An 18,128-nucleotide genomic window follows, 5' to 3' on the forward strand; every position below is an offset into this window, starting at 1 on the left:
CTACATCCTTTTTGGCATTTTTAGGACTTCTGTCTTACAAGGTATCATAAAACATATTTGGGGAAGGTAATTACTGGAAAATTACAAAGTACTAGCGGTTTTAGATATTCAGAAGTCCTTTGTGGGTTTTAAAAGGTAAAATGGAAAGCTAGTCAATATGCCTGCCTATCTTAATCTTTCTCTCTTAATATGCTTTTGCTTGTTGTTTTGGTTACTGTGTATGAGTAGCCAGCCAAATGGCTCCGAGATTGCTCTGCATCCCAATTAAAATAGGAATATTTGCTGGAAGATTTTTGGTGTCCCTGATGCTTACTTGCTGGGTCCGTCTACGGAGTAGTTAGTTTTAAATTATTGGATCTTCTCAAGCTTAAAATTTAGCAAGGCTTAAAAGGGTAAGTCATATATTGGAGCTTTGTAAGAGTCAAGGGTGGTTGGACAGAATCTCTGATCAAATTTTGCTTTCCACTTGGGTTTGCAGGAACTGTGGGAGGGGCTTCCATGAAGAAACGACGGACCGGTGTGATTGCCATCATGGAATCTCCTTGCTAGCCGGCAGCACCTACTCTCCTTGCTAGCGGGCGAGAGAGGGGTCAGCGAGAGGGAAACGAGGTCAACATGAAGCTGAAGCAGCGCGTCGTGCTGTTAGCAATTCTCCTCGTCATCTTTATCTTCACCAAAGTCTTCCTGATTGACAACTTAGACACGTCAGCCGCCAACCGGGAGGACCAGAGGGCTTTTCACCGAATGATGGCTGGCTTGCGGGTGGAGCTGACACCCAAGCTGGACCACACCTTGCAGTCCCCCTGGGAGATTGCAGCCCAGTGGGTGGTTCCCCGCGAAGTGTACCCAGAAGAGACACCAGAGCTTGGGGCAATCATGCACGCCATGGCCACCAAGAAAATCATTAAGGCTGATGTGGGTTATAAAGGGACACAGCTGAAGGCCTTACTGATCCTTGAAGGAGGCCAGAAGGTCGTGTTCAAACCTAAGCGGTAAGTCTTCATCGCGGAAGCTCTGCCTGCTTCTGGGTGGGGGTTTGTAGCAGAGTGTCTACCCACTGCTCTTGGTTTTCTCTCCCATAAAATGAGGTAGACCAGGAAAGTCTGCCGAGCTCCCTGCTGGCTCCCGACGTCCTGTGCTTCTCTCAGTAAGAGGGGTTTATAGGACCCGTCTTCTTTCCCTATGACACTGAGCTATTTGGCAGAGCTGTCCTGACTCCTGCTTTATCAGACCTCTACCGTGTGCCATGTGGCAGAGACACAAAATGGACTGGTTAGGACGTAAGCACCCCGTCACCACACATGTACAGTTCCCGGGTAACTACTGCACGTGCGGTGCTCTGGAGGAGATGTCCCCTGAAGCTGGAGTGGACGACAGAGGCCCTCTCTCTGCCGAAGCACTGATTCTCTCGCCTGGGTTTTTGTTTCTTGGTTTTGTTTTGTTTTTGATTAATATTTTTGGGAGCAGTTTTAGGTTCCCGAAAAGTTGAGAGGAAAGTACAGAGAGTTTTCCTACCTCCCCCTAGCCTCCCCTATTGTTTAACATCTTCTGTTAGCGTGGTAAGCCTATATTGACACAATGACGATTGTTAACTAAAATTCACAGTTTAAATTAGGGTTTTGGCAAGCGTATAATAACGTGTATCCATCATTGTGGTATAATATAGCATAGTTTCTAAAAATCCTCTGAGTTCCAACTTTTCATCCTTCCTTCCTGTCCTGAACCACTGGCAGCCACCGATCTGTTTACTGTCTCCATAGCTTTGCCTTTTCCCAGTTGTCACATAGTTGGAATCAGGGTTTGTAGCCTTTTACGAAGGCTTCTGTCACTCAATATGCCCTTAAGGTCTCTGTGTGCCTTTTGTGACTTGATAGCTCCTTTTTTTTCCTGTCACTGAATAACAGCCCATTGTCTAGACGGCCACAGGTCATCGCTTCATGTACTGAAGGATCTCCGGGTTGCTCCCACATTTTGGCAGTTGCGAATAAAGCTGTATTAGACATCCATGTGCAGGTTGTGTGTGGACATGGTTTCAGCTTTGGTGTTTGAGTAAATACCAAAGAAGCCCGATGGGCCAGTCGTGTGGTAACAGCACGTGTAGTTCTGTAAGAACCGGCCGAAGCCTCTTGCAGAGTGGCTGTGTCCTTTTACACCCCAGCCCCTCTGAGAGGGAGTTCCTGTTGCTCCACTTCCTCACCAGGATTTGATGTCAGTGTTTGGATGGTGGTCATTCTAACAGGAACGTGGTAGTGTCTCTTTGTTTCTTTCTTTTGAAGATTTGTTTATTTGAAAGGCGGAGTGGTAGAGATCTTCCATCCAGTGGTTCACTCCCACACAAGGCCGCAACAGTTGGGGGCTGGTCCAGACCAAAGCCAGGAGCTCCATCCTGGTCTCCCACGTGAGTGGCAGGGGCCCGAGTGCTTGGATCATCATCCGCTGCCTTGCCGGGGCCAGTAGCTGGAAGCTGGGTTGGAAGATGAACCAGCGCCCCGGTGTGGACTGTTGGTGCTCAGGCCTCGGTGTAACCGCCGTGCCACCTCTGCCTTCATTGCTGCTGCTCAAGTCGAGAACAGGGCCGCCTTGGTTCCCGGAGGAACTAAATGGCATCCACGTTGTGAGTGATCCCTTTGCACTTCTTTAGGGATAATATGTGTGGCATTTCTATAATATGGTTAACTAAAAAGCAAATTTTCTATGAATATGTGATTTTGAAACAGGTTAACATAGCAGTTATTTGTATTCTTTTGCTGTAAGTTAGTTGTCAGCGATTATTCTCAAAGTTCGTAATGTCTGAAATTTGAGTGTGCTGAGTGTATTTTTCATTCCTCAGTGGAAAGTTTGAGAATATTGTATCTTTGAATTTCCACTAGAGTAGAAGGAACTTAGGTAAATTCAGCTCTCTCTGTTGCCCAATTACCAATGGATAAAAGACAGCCGAAGAGTAAATGCGTTGGGATCCCAGAAATGGAAGAGAACAGTGTTGGGTCTGGAACCTGGAGGGATGATGTACGGAACGTGCGGAAAGTGTGAAATTCAAGCCTGCAGGGGACCAGGATGGTCTGATGGGCTGGTAGCATGAAAACACATGGCTGTGAGGCCTTGGAATCTGACTTCTGTGCACTGCACGTTTGTCATCATTAGCTTTATCAGGCATTAGCTGAAATACTTTTGTACCTGTTAATGTCTTTAACCTTCCTGGGCGGTTTCAGTTCTTGTTTCTGGAATATGCAACTGAAGCCTAGAGAGAGTAGCTAACTCCACAAGGCACATTGCAGTAGTCAGCAGACCTGGGGTTGAGCCCACATCTGTCAGGGATAGAAGCAGCTCAGCTTCTGCCACACGTGTGCTTCTATACTTTGTTTACTTGCTTTCCTATAAGGGTAATGGCGTAGAGCACTCATTGTCAAAAACCACTGATTCGGTTTTGAAGTATGGTCCTTGACCTCTTGGTTTATAGCCTCAGAGATTGGTAGTGTAAGCGATGTGATGGAACTAAGGCAAACCAAAATGAAGTTTGTATCGGAAGAGGATGAGTTCTGTGTATTGCCAGAGGAGCTCGGATCCTTGCCACACTTCCCGCTTGTAGGTCGGGAGCTGAGGGTGAGATGGGACAGCTGCAGTGTCACATGGCAGCCATTCCTGAGAGGTGCGGTGGTAGACAGGGTGCCCTGTGGGCAGGCGTTGGGTGTTTGGAAAAGGTACAGGAGGAGGAAGGAGAAGCCCGACTGATGCGTAGGGGAAGTAGCGACAGATGGTGCCGAAACCTTAGTCACTACTTGCTTCCTCTCAGATCTCTTAGTACCACTGCAGCCTCTCCGTTTCCTGCCCTTGCTAGACCGTCCTGAAAACCACTCCATTCTTTCCACTGTGCCCCCCAGCTTCAAAACATCTAGGAACTTCCCACTCTTCACCCCAGGGCCTGATGGTCAGGCCCCTCACAGGTGGGCCTCATCTCTTTACCCAGCTTTATCCTGCCTTTGCTCTTTGTGTCAAACTGGCCCCACCCCACAACTCCTGAATACCTCGGCCCTACCTCTGCCCACTCTCAGCTCCAGGGTATTCTCCTCACCCCAGCAGGGCGGACAGACCCCTGCAGTCAGTGGGCACTCTTAGCACACGCACACACTGACCTGTGCTGTGTTGTATCAGGCACCGTCCCAGGCTGGGGAAGCTGGATGTCGGAAATTGACTCCAGTCCGTAACACCCAGCACTATGCTGTTCTGACCCCCAGGGCCTCAGAGGCTGTTTAGTCCTGGTGTAAGTGCAGATTAATGTCCGTGGTCAGACTCCGACGTCCTTCACCAGAGGTTGGGGCAGACTTATTGGCAGTTACTGTGTGAGTTTTGCTGCTCCGTGGGTGCCTTAGCACGAATCAGTCTGCCAAGGGGAGAATCTGCCCAGCTAATATGGTGCCTTCCTGTGATAGCCACTTGGGGTTCCAGCGCTTCTGTAGCCTGGCTGTCCACGTCCTGCTCTCAGAGGTAGACGGTATGTATAGGGAGTGACATATGTAGGGGTGCAGTGACGCTTTTATTTTATTTAAGATTTTATTTATTTGCGAGGTAGAATGACAGACAGTGAGAGGTCTTCCTTCTGTTGGTTCACTCCCCAAATGGCCACAATGGCCAGAACTGCACCGATCCAAAGCCTGGAGCTAGGTGCTTCCTTCAGGTCTCCCACGTGGGTGCAGGGGCCCAAGCACTTGGACCATCTTCTACTGGTTTCTCAGGCCATAGCAGAGAGCTGGATAGGAAGAGAAGCATCCGGGACTAGAACCGGCACCCGTATGGGATGCCGGCACTGCAGGTGGAAGATTAACCTACTGCGCCATGGCGCTGGCCCCTATACTTTTAACACAGTTTATCTTACCTTTTAAAAATGATTTTTTTCCAATGTAGCCAAGTCTGTCCTGGAAGTAAATTGATTTTCACAGGTGAAAACCGGAGTTATGATGGAAAGGGAGCAAGGAGTCAGGGTCCTAGGAGTAGGCAGAAGTGCGTGAATGATCTTAGGATGTGCTCAAAGGGCCCATGAACACCGTTGAGCCGGCTGCTTGTGTTACAGGCGAGAAGGAGGGGATCCGGAATCCTGGCTTTCCGTATTTCCACGTAGCCGGAGCGTGAGCTGAGGGTTCAGACCTGACTGCAGTGCCGTTCACTGATGGTGATTCTCACCGCTTTCCTTTCCTTCCCTCCCTCCCGCTCTAGCCCACGTCCAGAGTTCGTGTAGGGTTCTACGTTTCACTCTGAGCAGCCCTTAGCTGTACTGGAAATCTCTACTGCCGCCCTGAAGGTAGCGTTCAGCACCTCATCCTCACGCTGTGCTCCGTGGTTTCACCGAAGTCCTGAGCCCGGAACAGTCAAGGACTGCCCTCCCGCTGCACAGAGAGCCCACCCCTGCAGCAGAGGAGTTCTGTTCGTTTTTGCTACAGTATTTAAAAATCGACCTTAATTTAGAGGTAGCTAGTATAAGCCTAGAAAGCCTAGGCTTTGCGCTAGGAATTAGACTGCATCTGAAGATATTAGCCGTGCTAAGAAGGAACTGGTGCCCAACCAGATGATCATGATGGCTGTCTCCTACCACAAATGCCATATTGTTTTGCTTTGAAGATACGTTTTCTGCACATGATTTTCCTTTGTATCCTAAGGTCTTTAAAGATTTATTTTATTTATTTGAAATACAGAGTTACAGAGAGAGGTAGAGACAGAGAGAGAGGTCTTCCATCTGCTGGTTCACTCCCCAGATGGCCACAATGGACAGAGCTGCGCCGATCCGAGGCCAGGAGCCAGGAGCTTCCTCCAGGTCTCCCATGCGGGTGCAGGAGCCCAAGGACTTGAGCCATTTTATACTGCTTTCCCAGGCCATAGCAGAGAGCTGGATCAGAAGTGGAGCAGCCGGGACTAGAACTGGTGCCCATATGGGATGCTGGCACTGCAGGCCAGGGCTTTAACCCACTGCACCACAGCGCCAGTCCCAAAGACCCCTTCTTATGTATTGTTTTCACTTCACCCTACATGTCCTCAGCGGAGCTGCTCCTCTTGCTTCTGTCTTGGTTTATCTCTGTTCCTTAGTTCCCTTGTACAGCCCAGTAGGTCTCCTTTCATTCAGGAAATGCAGCTGAGCAGTGGACGTCATGGGTGGACTGAGGTTTGGTTTTATTTTTTCCTCTTCACAATTAGCAGACTTAAGTTGTATCTTAAAAATATATATATATTTGAAAGGTAGAGTGACTCAGAGAGAGACAGAGAGTAAATCTGCTGGTTTACTTCCCAATGGCCAGGGCTGGGAGAGGCCAAATCAGGAGCCAGGAATTCCATCCAGGTCTCCCACATGGGCGGCAGGAACCCAAGTATTTGAGCCATCATCTGCCGCCTCCCGGGTGTATTATCAGGAAGTTAGATGGGAAGTGGAGGTGGGACTCCATCCCAGGCAATCCGGTGTGGGAGGTAGGCAGCCCAAGAGGCAGCTTAACCCACTGTGCCACAATGCCCACCCCAAAATTATGTCTTTTTTTTTTTTTCTTAATTTATTTGACAGAGTTAGAGAGACAGAGAGAAAGGTCTTTCTTCTGTTGGTTCACCCCCCAAATGGCTGCCATGGCCGGAGCTACACTGATCCAAAGCCAGGAGTCAGGTGCTTCTTCCTGCTCTCTGACGTGGGTGCAGGGCCCAAGCACTTGGGCCATCCTCCACTGCCCTCCCAGGCCACAGCAGAGAGCTGGACTGGAAGAGGAGAAACCGGGACAGAATCAGGCGCCCATATGGGATGCCAGCGCCGCAGGCAGAGGATTAACCAAGTGAGCCACGGCACCGGCCCCTAAATTATGTCTTTTTAAATGGTTAGTAGAAACATAACAGTTTTTATTATCCTTTGTTTATGCCATATGTTTGATATAAAATCACCAAAATTTTTTAAGATAAAAAAGACGGGGGCTGGCACTGTGGCGCAGCGGGTTAACACCCTGGCCTGAAGCACCGGCATCCCATAGTCTAGTCTTGGCTGCTCCTCTTCCTATCCAGTTCTCTGCTTTGGCCTGGGAGAGCAGTAGAAGATGGCTGAAGTCCTTGGGCTCCTGCACCCGCGTGGGAGACCTGGAGGAAGCTCCTGGCTCTTGGCTTCGGATCGATGCAGCTCTGGCCGTTGCGGCCATCTGGGGAGTGAACCAGCAGATAGAAGACCTCTCTGTCTCTGTCTCTCTCTGCCTCTCCTCTCTCTGTGTAACTCTGACTTTCAAGTAAAATGAATGAATCTTTAAAAAAATAAAAATAAAAAGACCAGGGCTAGTGCTGTTGCTAAGTGGGTAAAGCTGCTGTCTGCATTGCCGGCATCCCATATGGGCACCAATTTGAGTCCTGGCTGCTCCACTTCCAATCCAGCTCTCTGCTATGGCCTGGGAAAGCAGTGGAAGATGGCCCAAGTCCATGGGCCCCTGCACCCACATGGGAGACCCAGAAGAGGCTCCTGGTTTCAGATCAGCACAGTTCCAGCCATTGGGGCCATCTGGGGAGTGAACCAGGGGATGGAAAACCTGTCTCTCTGTAACTCTGCCTTTCAAATAAATAAATAAATCTTTAAAAAAAATCAAAGATACCTTAAAAAGTCCCTTCTAGTCATTTGCTAATATTGAGGACAGAATCTTAGGCCCTAGGGCCAGCATTGTGGTACAGCAGGTGACCTGCCACCTGCGATGCCAGCATCCCTTGCTGGCAGTCCATATGAGTACTGGTTTGAGTCCCAGCTGCTCCACTTCTGATGCAGCTCCCTGCTGATGTGCCTGGGAAAGCAACAGGGAATGGCCCAAATGCTTGAGCCGCTGCCACCTGTGTGGGAGACCCAGATGAAGCTTCTGGCTCCGGCTTGGGCCTGACCCTGGCCTGCCCATTTCCACCATTTGGGGAGTGAACCAGCAGGTGGAAGATCTCTTTAACACTCTCTCTCTCTCTCTCTCTCTTTAATTCTGCCTTTCAAATAAATAAATAGAAAAAGAATCTGAGACCCGGAGAAGAGAGGGGTTTTCTCCAGGTGACTCCGTCAGGTAATGGCAGAGCCACACCCAGTGGTCGCTGCTGGTCTAGGTTTCCTTCCACTGCCTCATTATCAACTTAGGATAAAACTAGAATGGGAATTTTTTTTTTAAAACTACCCTTTCCTTCACATTACAAAAACTGAGGCGTATCAAGACTTGTTTTCCCAAGAAACTTAAACTTCCATTCTAAACCTTAGCACAGCCGTCTGGTAAGCAGTTTTTATAGCGCGTTTTCCTTCGTTGTTTCACTTCAGTTTAATAAACAGTTTAGTAGGCGTTTATTAAGTACCAGCTGTACCTTAACACTGTTGGCAGTACAAAAGTGATCCTGATCGTCTAGGAAATTACCTTCTAATTGGGTTTAAAAGCTACATTAAAAGCCCTTTAGAGGGGTAACAGTCACATCACCCAGGTTTTATTCCTGGGACGTTGCTGAGGCACCTAGAAAGTGCTGGTCTCCATCTCCACCTCACCTTCACGCCATCCACCGGCGATTCCTGCAGAGCCGCAGCTGTGCCGAGGGCTCCCAGAAAAGGCGTCTGTAGGACAGCATCGGGCTTGCCACAGTCTACAACCTGCCCCTGCCGCCGTCCCCTCTGCACCGCCGTAGCTCATGTCTGTGCGTGCTTCTCGCTCCCTTTGCAGGTACAGCCGAGACCATGTGGTGGAGGGGGAACCGTACGCCGGTTACGATAGGCACAACGCAGAGGTGGCAGCCTTTCATTTGGACAGGTATGTGGAATCACCATGCTGGGTGCATTTTGTTTTCTCTTAAAAATCTCCCTTGAAGAGGACTTGGGTCGGCGCCGCGGCTCACTAGGCTAATCCTCTGCCTTGCGGCTCCGGCACACCGGGTTCTAGCCCCGGTCGGGGAGCCGGATTCTGTCCTGGTTGCCCCTCTTCCAGGCCAGCTCTCTGCTGTGGCCAGGGAGTGCAGTGGAGGATGGCCCAAGTGCTTGGGCCCTGCACCCCATGGGAGACCAGGAGAAGCACCTGGCTCCTGGCTTCAAATCAGCCCGGTGCGCTGGCCGCAGCGGCCATTGGAGGGTGAACCAATGGCAAAAGAAGACCTTTCTCTCTGTCTCTCTCTCACTTTCCACTCTGCCTGTCCAAAAAAAAAAAAAAAAAAAAAAATTAAAAATAAGAGGACTTGTGGCCTGCTTCAACTGAGGAAACGTTTTCCACCAGGGGCCATTGGATATATGTTATAACATCATTTGTGGGCCATACAAAATTACTAACTTAAAAGTTAGCCTGATAAAGACTTATTGAATTTCAGGTCCCACCAACAGCTTCCTTGGCAGGGCCAGACCAAATGATTTATATATCTTGTCCTAAAGAGTACAACAGTGGGGCTGTTGTTGTTGCGTAGTGGGTAAAGCCACCGCCTGCAAAACTGGCATCCACGTGTGAACCAGTTTGAGTCCCAGCTTCTCCACTCTGATCCAACTTGCTACTCGTGGCCTGGGAAGTAGAGGAGGATGACCAAAGTGCTTGGGCCCCTGCGCCCAAGTGGGAGACCTGGAAGAAGCTCCTGGCTTTGGATCAGCCCAGCTCCAGCTGTTGAGGCCATTTAGGTAGTATGATCCAGCAGATGGGAGATCTCTCTCTCTCTCTCTCTCTCTCTCTTTCTCTCTTCCTCTCTCTTTCTTTCTTTCTTTCTTTCTTTCTTTCTTTCTTTCTTTCTTTCTTTCTTTCTCTAACTCTGTCATTCAAATAAATAAAATCTTTTACAAATAAGAAATAAAGGGTGCAGTACTAATAGCTTGTCACCCTTGTTGCTTGTGGATTGCTGGTGACGTGCCATGAAATCTGTAAGAGCACCTTGTAATTTGGGTGGCACTGCAGATACCAGAGTGAATGTTTTAAGCGCAGGCTTTTCAGGTCATTTCATCCCTGGCGTGTCCTCTGGTAAACAATATGGCCGATGAAAAACTGGTTTGAACTCAGACCCCTGAACTGAATTGGTCTTAAATTGGGTGTGCAGTTCTGCGGTTTGGTTTTCCGTTTTAAGTAGCACTGACTGACCTCAAAGCTAGGAACATACAGCATGACATACATAGTGAGCTTTAGTGTCCTGTCAACAAAATAGGTACCGCCTCATAAACCAGAGTAACTCCAGAATAACAATAGGTGTGAATTCTGAGCTTATGGGTTAGCTAGGAAAAACGAATGTTTTATCTTCATTAGGTTGCTGGTCGAGAACCTTGTAGTATTCCTGTTACTTTTCTGACCAGCTTTTTCAGTCTGGTGTTCTGACAGACTTTACAGGTAGTATATATTGACAGAAATTACACGTAGTACATGTGCTTAAAATGAATCTGTAAGGAAGCTGGAAATAATAAAGTGATTTTTTTGTCCTTTTTCTGGAAAGAGAAGGATTTTCTGAGTATGTGTACAAATTTATACGTACACTAAAATGCCAACAAAAAATAAATAGAAAACACAAGCAGTTAATTCAATAGCAGTTATCAGTTCTAATAAATGTGGCAGGGGGATGTGTGTTCATTCTTCCGGAGACTTTTAAAGATCCAAATGAGACATTGGGATACTATTTTCACCTGGTAAAAGTGGTTAAGATTTTAAATGAAAATGAAGATAATTTTAAATCAAGAGAATACCTTCTTGGGAGGAATAATAAATCAAGAATCATATGCTGCTTATGGCTTTGTTAATTGGTTCAGTCTATTAACTCTGACATTACGTATCAGAAACCTTACTGTTCCTAACCTCCGAACAAGTAACTGCATTTTTATGCACATATGTGAGATAGTTCTAGGAATTACCCTAAAGAAGTAAAAATTCAAAGATATATGTACAACCATTTTAGCTGTAACACTCTGAGTAGTGAAAAACTGGTAGCAGACTGCTGACAGGGACATGGTTAAACAGATGTTTACAATGCCCAGGAGTTTTTAAAATTATTTATTTTACTTGTTTGAGGTAGGAGGGTGGAGTCTCCCATCTGCTGTGCAGGCGGCGGCTTGGCCAGACCAAAGCTGGGAGTCAGGAACTGAATCTGGGTTGCGGGACCCAACCCATTGAGCCATCGCCTGCTGCCTGCCGGGTACAACTCAGGAGGGCGCTGGAGCCAGACAGAGTTAGGGCTCTCAGGAGCTCTGGTGGGGTTGCTGGTGTCCCGAGCAGTGTCTCAGCCTTAAGTGCCGTGGATTTTTGCTGCCTCTTAAGACCTTGGAAAAGTCCTGCCCTCCATGACTGGAATCAGGCTTTCCGAGACCTTGGTTCCTGTTCACCTGTTTTCTTCATCCTCAACCCTATCCTGTTTTCACTTTGTTGGACACCACTTGGACATAAAGATCCTTATTTTTCCATTTCTAGCTCAGTTTTTTATAGTATCTAACACTCTAGTTTTTGTTAGCATAATATATGTAAATGCTATCCAATTGTTATTTCATATTTCCTCAGTTGCTGGCAAAGTTTAGCTCTACACAGCAGAACACCTGTGGTTAACTATAGAGTGAAGTATTCTTTATACAAAAATAATTACTTGTGATGTGAATTACTTAGTGCTTATGACTTGAGCTTCAGAGGTCTGGTACTGAGAAGTCCGTCCCTCCCTCCCTCCCTCCAAGTATGACACCCTCCAGCCAGTCCCCCTCCCTCGTTTGTTAACTGCCACTCCAGCTGGGCTCAGGTGCCACCATAACACTGACTCTCGGTGCTAAAGTGGCTGTTCTTTGGCTTAGCAGTAGTCAGTGGGGAGAAAAAATACTTCTCAACATTCTTTTTCTTTCTTTTTTTTTTTTTTTTTTTAAGATTTATTTATTTATTTGAAAGTCAGAGTTACACAGAGAGAGAAGGAGAGGTGTGGGGGGGTCTTCCAGTCTTCCATCCGATGGTTTACTCCCCAGTTGGCTGCAATGGCTGGAGCTGCTCTGATCCGAAGCCAGGAGATTCTTCTGGGTCTCCCACGTGGGTGCAGGGGCCCAAGGGCTTGGGCCATCTGCTGCTGCTTTCCCAGGCCACAGTAGAGAGCTGGATGGGAAGTGGAGCAGCTGGGACATGAACCGGCACCCATATGGGATCCTGGCACTGCAGGCGGCAACTTTACCTGCTATGCCACAGCACCAACCCTCAACATTGTTTTTCATCCGTGGCCCCTGACACCTTGCTGCTCTGGGTTGTTCTTTCTCTATCACAGTCAGACTTAATCCCCTTCTCTTGTGGGGGTTCTCTCTCAATTTTTATGTTGTTTTGACAGATCTGTTGATTTCCTTGCTAGTGTGGCTTTGCTGCAAGTAGGTGTAGGGCAGAAGCAGCAGCCATAAGCAATGGATAAGTTATTACATGGCCTTTTTCATTTTGTTAAAAATTTCTATTTATTGAGAGGCAAAGAGAGAGAACAGAGCTTGCACCCACTAGTTTACTCTCTAGATGCCCACGATGGCTGGGCTACATTGGGAGCTGGGAACCCAATCCAGGTGTCCCACCTGCGGCAGGAACCCTATTACTTGAGCTGTTACTGCTGCCTGTGAGTGTCTGCACTTAGAAGGTAGCTAGAGTCAGGGCTGTAGGCTGGCATTGAACCCAGGCACTCTGATATGGAGCACTGCTCTGCTAAATAGCCATCTGTAATGACTTCCCAGGGGCCAGAGTAGTGGCCTGGGCAGTCACCTGTGATGCCAGCGTCTGCTGTGGGCACCAGTTTGTGTCCCAGTTGCTCACTTCTGATCCAGCTCTCTGCTGTTGTGTCTGGGAAAGCAGCAGAGAATGCCCAGGTGCTTGGGGCCCATGTACCCACGAGGGAGACCTGGATGCAGCTCCTGGCTTTGGCCTGGACCAGCCCTGGCTGTTGCAGCCATCTGGGAAGTGAACCAGCAAATGGAAGATCTGTCTCCCTCTCTCTCTCTCTCTCTTTCTCGTTGTAGCTCTGATTTTATTTATTTATTTCAAAGTCAGAGTTACAGAGAGAGAGAGGGGGGGGGAGAGGCAGAGAGAGAAAGAGAGAGGTCATCCATCCGCTGGTTCACTCCCCAATTGGCCGCAACAGCCGGAGCTGTGCCAATACGAAACCAGGAGTCAGGAGTCTCATCCAGGTCTCTCACATGGGTGCAGGGGCCGAGCACCTGGCCATCCTCCACTGCTTTCCCAGGCCACAGCAGAGAGCTGGACTGGAAGAGGAGCAGCCGGGTCCCGAAGTGGCGCCCATATGGGATGCAGCTTTACCTGCTACGCCACAGCGCCAGCCAATAAATAAATTTAAAAAAAGAAAATGCTTATATGCCAGATGCCAGCAATTATTTCTGTGTGGTTCTAGATGATCTTTATTTCTTCATTATAAATTTTCTGGGTGTTCCAGACTCTGGACGTCCAAATTTTCTTCTGTGTGTATTTTTTAGCCATGAAAATTCACTGAAAAGTGATCGTTTTTAACCGTGAGGTAGTGCTTTCAAACCATTGGAGTGAGAGAACGATCTTCAAGTGTGTGTGTTTGTGAGTTGTGCTGAGGATTTCTTCTTTCGGATCAGTCTGTGTTGTCAGTGTGCTGTTTTATGCAGAGCTTTGAGCCCATGCTTGTGTTGAGGCCCATTTTTCCTAATGCTTTGTTAATATATTTTTTCATTTGTACTATGAAAATGTCCAATGAAAGTGGAGAGAATAGTACAATGAGCCCATGTACCCACTTCCTAGATTTACTGGTGGTTCCTGTTTTGCCAGATTGGCTTCATCTTTTCTGCTGAAGTGCACAGTAGATTTTACGCCTCCTAACGCTGAACCCCTAACTGGTTGCACCTTTACGCATTTAAAATGGTTAACCATAATTTTGAGACTGTTACTTAAAATGTATCCCTGGAGATCTTGCCCTTGTTTCCAACCTTCCATCCAGGATTCTGGGTTTCCGCCGAGCGCCGCTGGTGGTTGGCAGGTTTGTCAACCTGCGGACAGAGATCAAGCCTGTGGCCACGGAGCAGCTGCTGAGCACTTTCCTGACTGCAGGTAAGAAGATCACGGGTTAGCTGGTTCAGGTTCACCGCCGGGGGAGGTGGGGGCGAGGCCTCACTGACCAGCCGGCTGCAGAGGGAGGTGGCCGTAGAGGCAGATGGAAGGGAAGAGAGGTTTCCTAGCGCGCGCTCTGTTGGCCTGGAAAGTCAGTGGCGGCCAGGGCAAGCCGGCTGGCGCTGCATTGCCTTCTGCCTGGTTTTACAGCTAATCCCCAAACTCAGAACTTGGCCGAAATCAGTTGCTGTCTCGCGTACCGTTCATTTTCCTGGGGGACCTTTCATTTAAGTTCTTTCTTGGGAACCGTCTTCCTGTCTTCTGAGAATTGAGGAAACCCCAAGGCAGTTCTGTGAAAGGGCCAGAAATCCCCCTGTAGCCTTGCACTGGGCCTGGAAGATCTGCAGTGCCTCTCCCAACTCTGCACGGGCCAGCCCGTAGCTCACTGTGCAGACTGGCCGTGGGGCCCCTGGCCTCTGTTTCCCATGGTCCCCTCTGCGATAAGGGACCTGACCCGAATCCTCAGTCCTGTTCTCCTGACCCGCGTGAGAAGAATGCAGGGATCCTGTGGTCTCTCGTCTCAGCCTTTTCACAGGGACTCGTTTTCAGTGACACAGTGCTCTACCTGGTGGTGTGACTGTCGAAACAGACATTGCAAGTGAACTTCACCTTGCTTTCTGCTAGAGTGAAAGGAGTTACATTTAGAATGGGGTAAAACTGAATTTTTAAAGGACTTGTGTGGGATTCAGCTTTCAGAATTTAAACTTGCAGTGCTCAGGCTGTGCCTTTCTCACAGATAACCAGAGGCATGTGGTGTCTCTGTTATTTTTTCAGTCACCCTTGGTTGTTCAGTTTTATGCTTGGCAGCCTTGAGTTTCTGGCAGGTGATGGGATGGAGAGAGGGGGAGGGTGGGAGAAAAAATAGGAAGAACAAGGCAGGGTCCCTGCTCTTCAGGGACTTCCAGAAAGCTCACTCTCATACACTGTGTAAAGTGTAGGGGACAGAGAGGCCAGAGAAATGCTGGTAGAGGAGGTTATTAGCACTTGGACTAAATATCGAGGAATCAGAACAAGTTACCCAGGCAGCAGAGAGGAAGGACGTTGGGCAGAGTAATAGGCAGTAGTAAAGGGAGCCAGGTAGGAAGGTCTGAAAGTCACGCAGGTCGGTGCACTTGGGGGATGACCGGTTTCTGGGTACTCCTCCAGCAGAGGGCGGGTGGAGAGGTTTGGCTGGAAGTGAGGTTTCTGTTAATGACAAATATCAGTGCAACCTTTGCTGGTGGTGGTAGTGGTCTGTTTTTCTAGATTCACAGCAAAATTGAAGGAAAGTGCAGGCATTTCCCAAATGCCTCCTGTCCCTACACAGGCCTGGCCCCTCCGTTGTCAACAGCCCACATCAGGGTGGTGTAGCTGTTAACTGAGACAGATCATAGTCACCCAAACTCTGCAGTTGATGTGAGTGTTCACTCAGTGTTGCACACTCGTGTGAGTATGCTCAGATACATAACGGCAGGTGTACTTCATTATAGTATCACAGACTATTTTCACTGTCCTAAAATCTTCAGGTTGCTAGTTTTCTTGCTGTTGAGTTTGGTTTTTATTTTATTTATTTAATTTTTTTCTGGTTTTTTTTTTTGAGAGGCAGACAGAGGGCTTCCCCAATGTCTGTACCAGCCAGGCCGAGCCAGGCCATAGCTGGAGGCAAGAGCTCGATGCAGATCACCATGTGTGAGGCAGAGACCCAACCACTGAGCCGTCACTGCCGCCTCCCAGGGCGCGCCTTACCAGGAAGCTGGGGCGGGTAGTGCAGCAGGGACTCCGGCATGGGCTGCAGACATCCCAGCCAATTTCGTAGCTGTTAGACCAAACACCTGCCCTGACTGTTCACATTTCAGAGTTCTTGGCATATTTAGGGTGATAGTCCTTTGTCAGATGTGTCTTTTGCAAATACTTTCTCCCACTCTGTGACTTGTCTTCTCATTTTCTTGATGCTTTTTTAAAAATTATTTATTTGAAAGGCAGAGTTACAGAGAAGGTGTGGCAGAGGCAGAGAGAGATCCTCCTTCCTCTGGTTCACTCCCCAAATGGCCTCAACAGCCAGAGCTGGGCTGATCCAAAGCCAGGAGCTTCTTCCAGGTCTCCCACATGGGTGCAGGGGCCCAAGCATTTGTGCCATCTTCCACTGCTTTCCCAGGTGCATTAGCAGGGAGCTGGATCGGAAGCAGAGCACCCGGGACTGGAACTGGCACCTGTATGGGATGCCAGTGCATCAGGCAGCGGCTTAACCTGCTTTGCCACAACACCAGCCCTTTGATACATTTTTAAAATTTTTAAAAAGATTTATTTATTTATTTGAAAGGAAGAGTATTCTCTTAGTAAAAAGAGGCAGAGGCAAAGGCAGAAAGAGAGAGGTCTTCTACCCACTGGTTCACTCCCCAGCTGGCTGCAACAGCCAGAGCTGCGCCGATCCGGAGCCAGGAGCCAGGAGCTTCTTCTGGGTCTCCCATGGGGGTGCAGGGGCCCAAGGACTTGGGCCATCTTCTACTGCTTTCCCAGGCCATAGCAGAGAGCTGGATCAGAAGTAGAGCAGCTAGGACTTGAACCAGCGCCCATATGGGATGCTGGCACTGCAGGCGGCAGCTTTACCCACTACTCCACAGTGCCGGCCCCTCATTTTTTAAAAAATTTTTAAACTAATAGGTTGGTATAATGATACATAGCCCTTGAACTTAACAAAGCCCTTTCACATTGTTGTCTTAATTGATCCTCTTGTTAGTAATACGTAAGGGAGGTATTGCCCACATTTCATATACCTGAGAAAGGAGGCTTAGAAAAGTTAAAGGAGCTTCCCCAGAGACAGAGCTGCTAACTGTTAGGCAGGGCTCAAACCCAGATTCTAAGGTCCCCAATTTTTCATCTGCTTGTGTTCTTTGATACATAGTCATTTATTCAACACAAGTTGGTTTCACTTCCATATCCAAGGCTGTGAACTAGGTGCTGACTGACCTTCCTGTCCTCAAGGGATTTTGTCTAATGGGGGAGCCAGACACTGGAGTGGGGAGGGCTCCACTGGTGAAAGTGATGTGAATATTTTCAGAGATATGTTAATCCAGTCTCAAAGGGAGGGTCGCAGTCCCTGATGGAAAGGGACGTTCCAGGCTTGGTCTCAGCATTGCTTGTGGTCTGGAGAAGCTTATGGAGCCTTTCTCAAAATGTTTTTAAATACATAAAATGAAATGAAGCCAATAATGTCCTATACTTTCCTTATCAGAATTTGGAAAAGGAAAACTGATGATATAATAACATGTGCTTTGTTACTTCACACATTAAATAAGTTCTAGCAGAGATCTAGATCATTTCAGACTAGAAGTATTAGTTAGACAGCTGGCGCCATGGCACAGTGGCTTAAGCCACAGCCTGCAGTGCCAGCATCCCATGTGGGCCCAGTTTGAGTTCTGGCTGTTCCACTTCTGATCCAGCTCCCCGCTGCTCATGCACTTGGGAAAACAGCAGAGGATTGTGCGAGTGCTTGGGCCCCTGCACCCATGTGGGAGACCCAGAAGAAGCTCCTGGCTCTTGGCTTCAGCCTGGCCCAGCTCCAGTTGTTGTAGCCATTTGGGGAGTGAACTAGTAGATAGAAGAGTCTCTCTCTTTGACTCTCCTTCTCTCTTTGTACTTATTTGTCTTATTTGTACTTTGTCTTATTTGTACTTCAAATAAATAAATACATCTTTTTTAAAAAAGAAATATAATTTAGATATTTAGGGATATCTACAAACAGTTATAATAATAAAGTATGAAATATCTGTGATTTTCTTTGATGGCAAAGTCACAGGCAATGCTAATATTGTAGTCTGCTCCCTGCCATTCTGATGGAAAAAAGTGTTAAATTTCAAGTTGCTATTATTGAAAATAAAAATGCAGTTTTATTTCTGTTCAGTTCTCAGGCCCCAAGTTAACGTTGCCACAGGTGGAGAACAGACATGAGCGAGGTGATGAGAAGTAGGGAAAGAGCGTGACCTGCTCAGGAGACCATAGTCAAGAGCGCATGAAGGGTGGCTCTGTGGCACAGCAGGTTAAGCCACAGCCTGTGACACCCGCATCTCATGCAGGCTCCAGTTCCAGTCCCAGCTGCTCCACTTC

At 48.1% G+C, this 18,128-nt stretch overlaps 1 protein-coding gene across 4 annotated transcripts in view; it reads left to right on the top strand.

Annotated features, from left to right (window-relative positions):
• FAM20B (FAM20B glycosaminoglycan xylosylkinase) overlaps positions 1-18,128 on the top strand; it is a 47,563-nt gene that overhangs the window by 14,377 nt on the left and 15,058 nt on the right. For all 4 annotated transcript variants that reach the window (XM_051858238.3, XM_070077195.2, XM_051858239.3 and 1 more), the window contains 3 exons: positions 479-992; positions 8,673-8,759; positions 13,876-13,985. In XM_051858238.3, the coding sequence (XP_051714198.1) occupies positions 616-992; positions 8,673-8,759; positions 13,876-13,985 (574 nt within the window). In that variant the 5' untranslated portion in view covers positions 479-615. The remainder of the gene's footprint in view (positions 1-478; positions 993-8,672; positions 8,760-13,875; positions 13,986-18,128) is intronic.

This window comes from Oryctolagus cuniculus, chromosome 7, assembly GCF_051225735.1.
Source record: "Oryctolagus cuniculus isolate XC-2025 breed Fujian yellow rabbit chromosome 7, ASM5122573v1, whole genome shotgun sequence".
In the NCBI taxonomy this organism is placed as follows: domain Eukaryota; kingdom Metazoa; phylum Chordata; class Mammalia; order Lagomorpha; family Leporidae; genus Oryctolagus; species Oryctolagus cuniculus.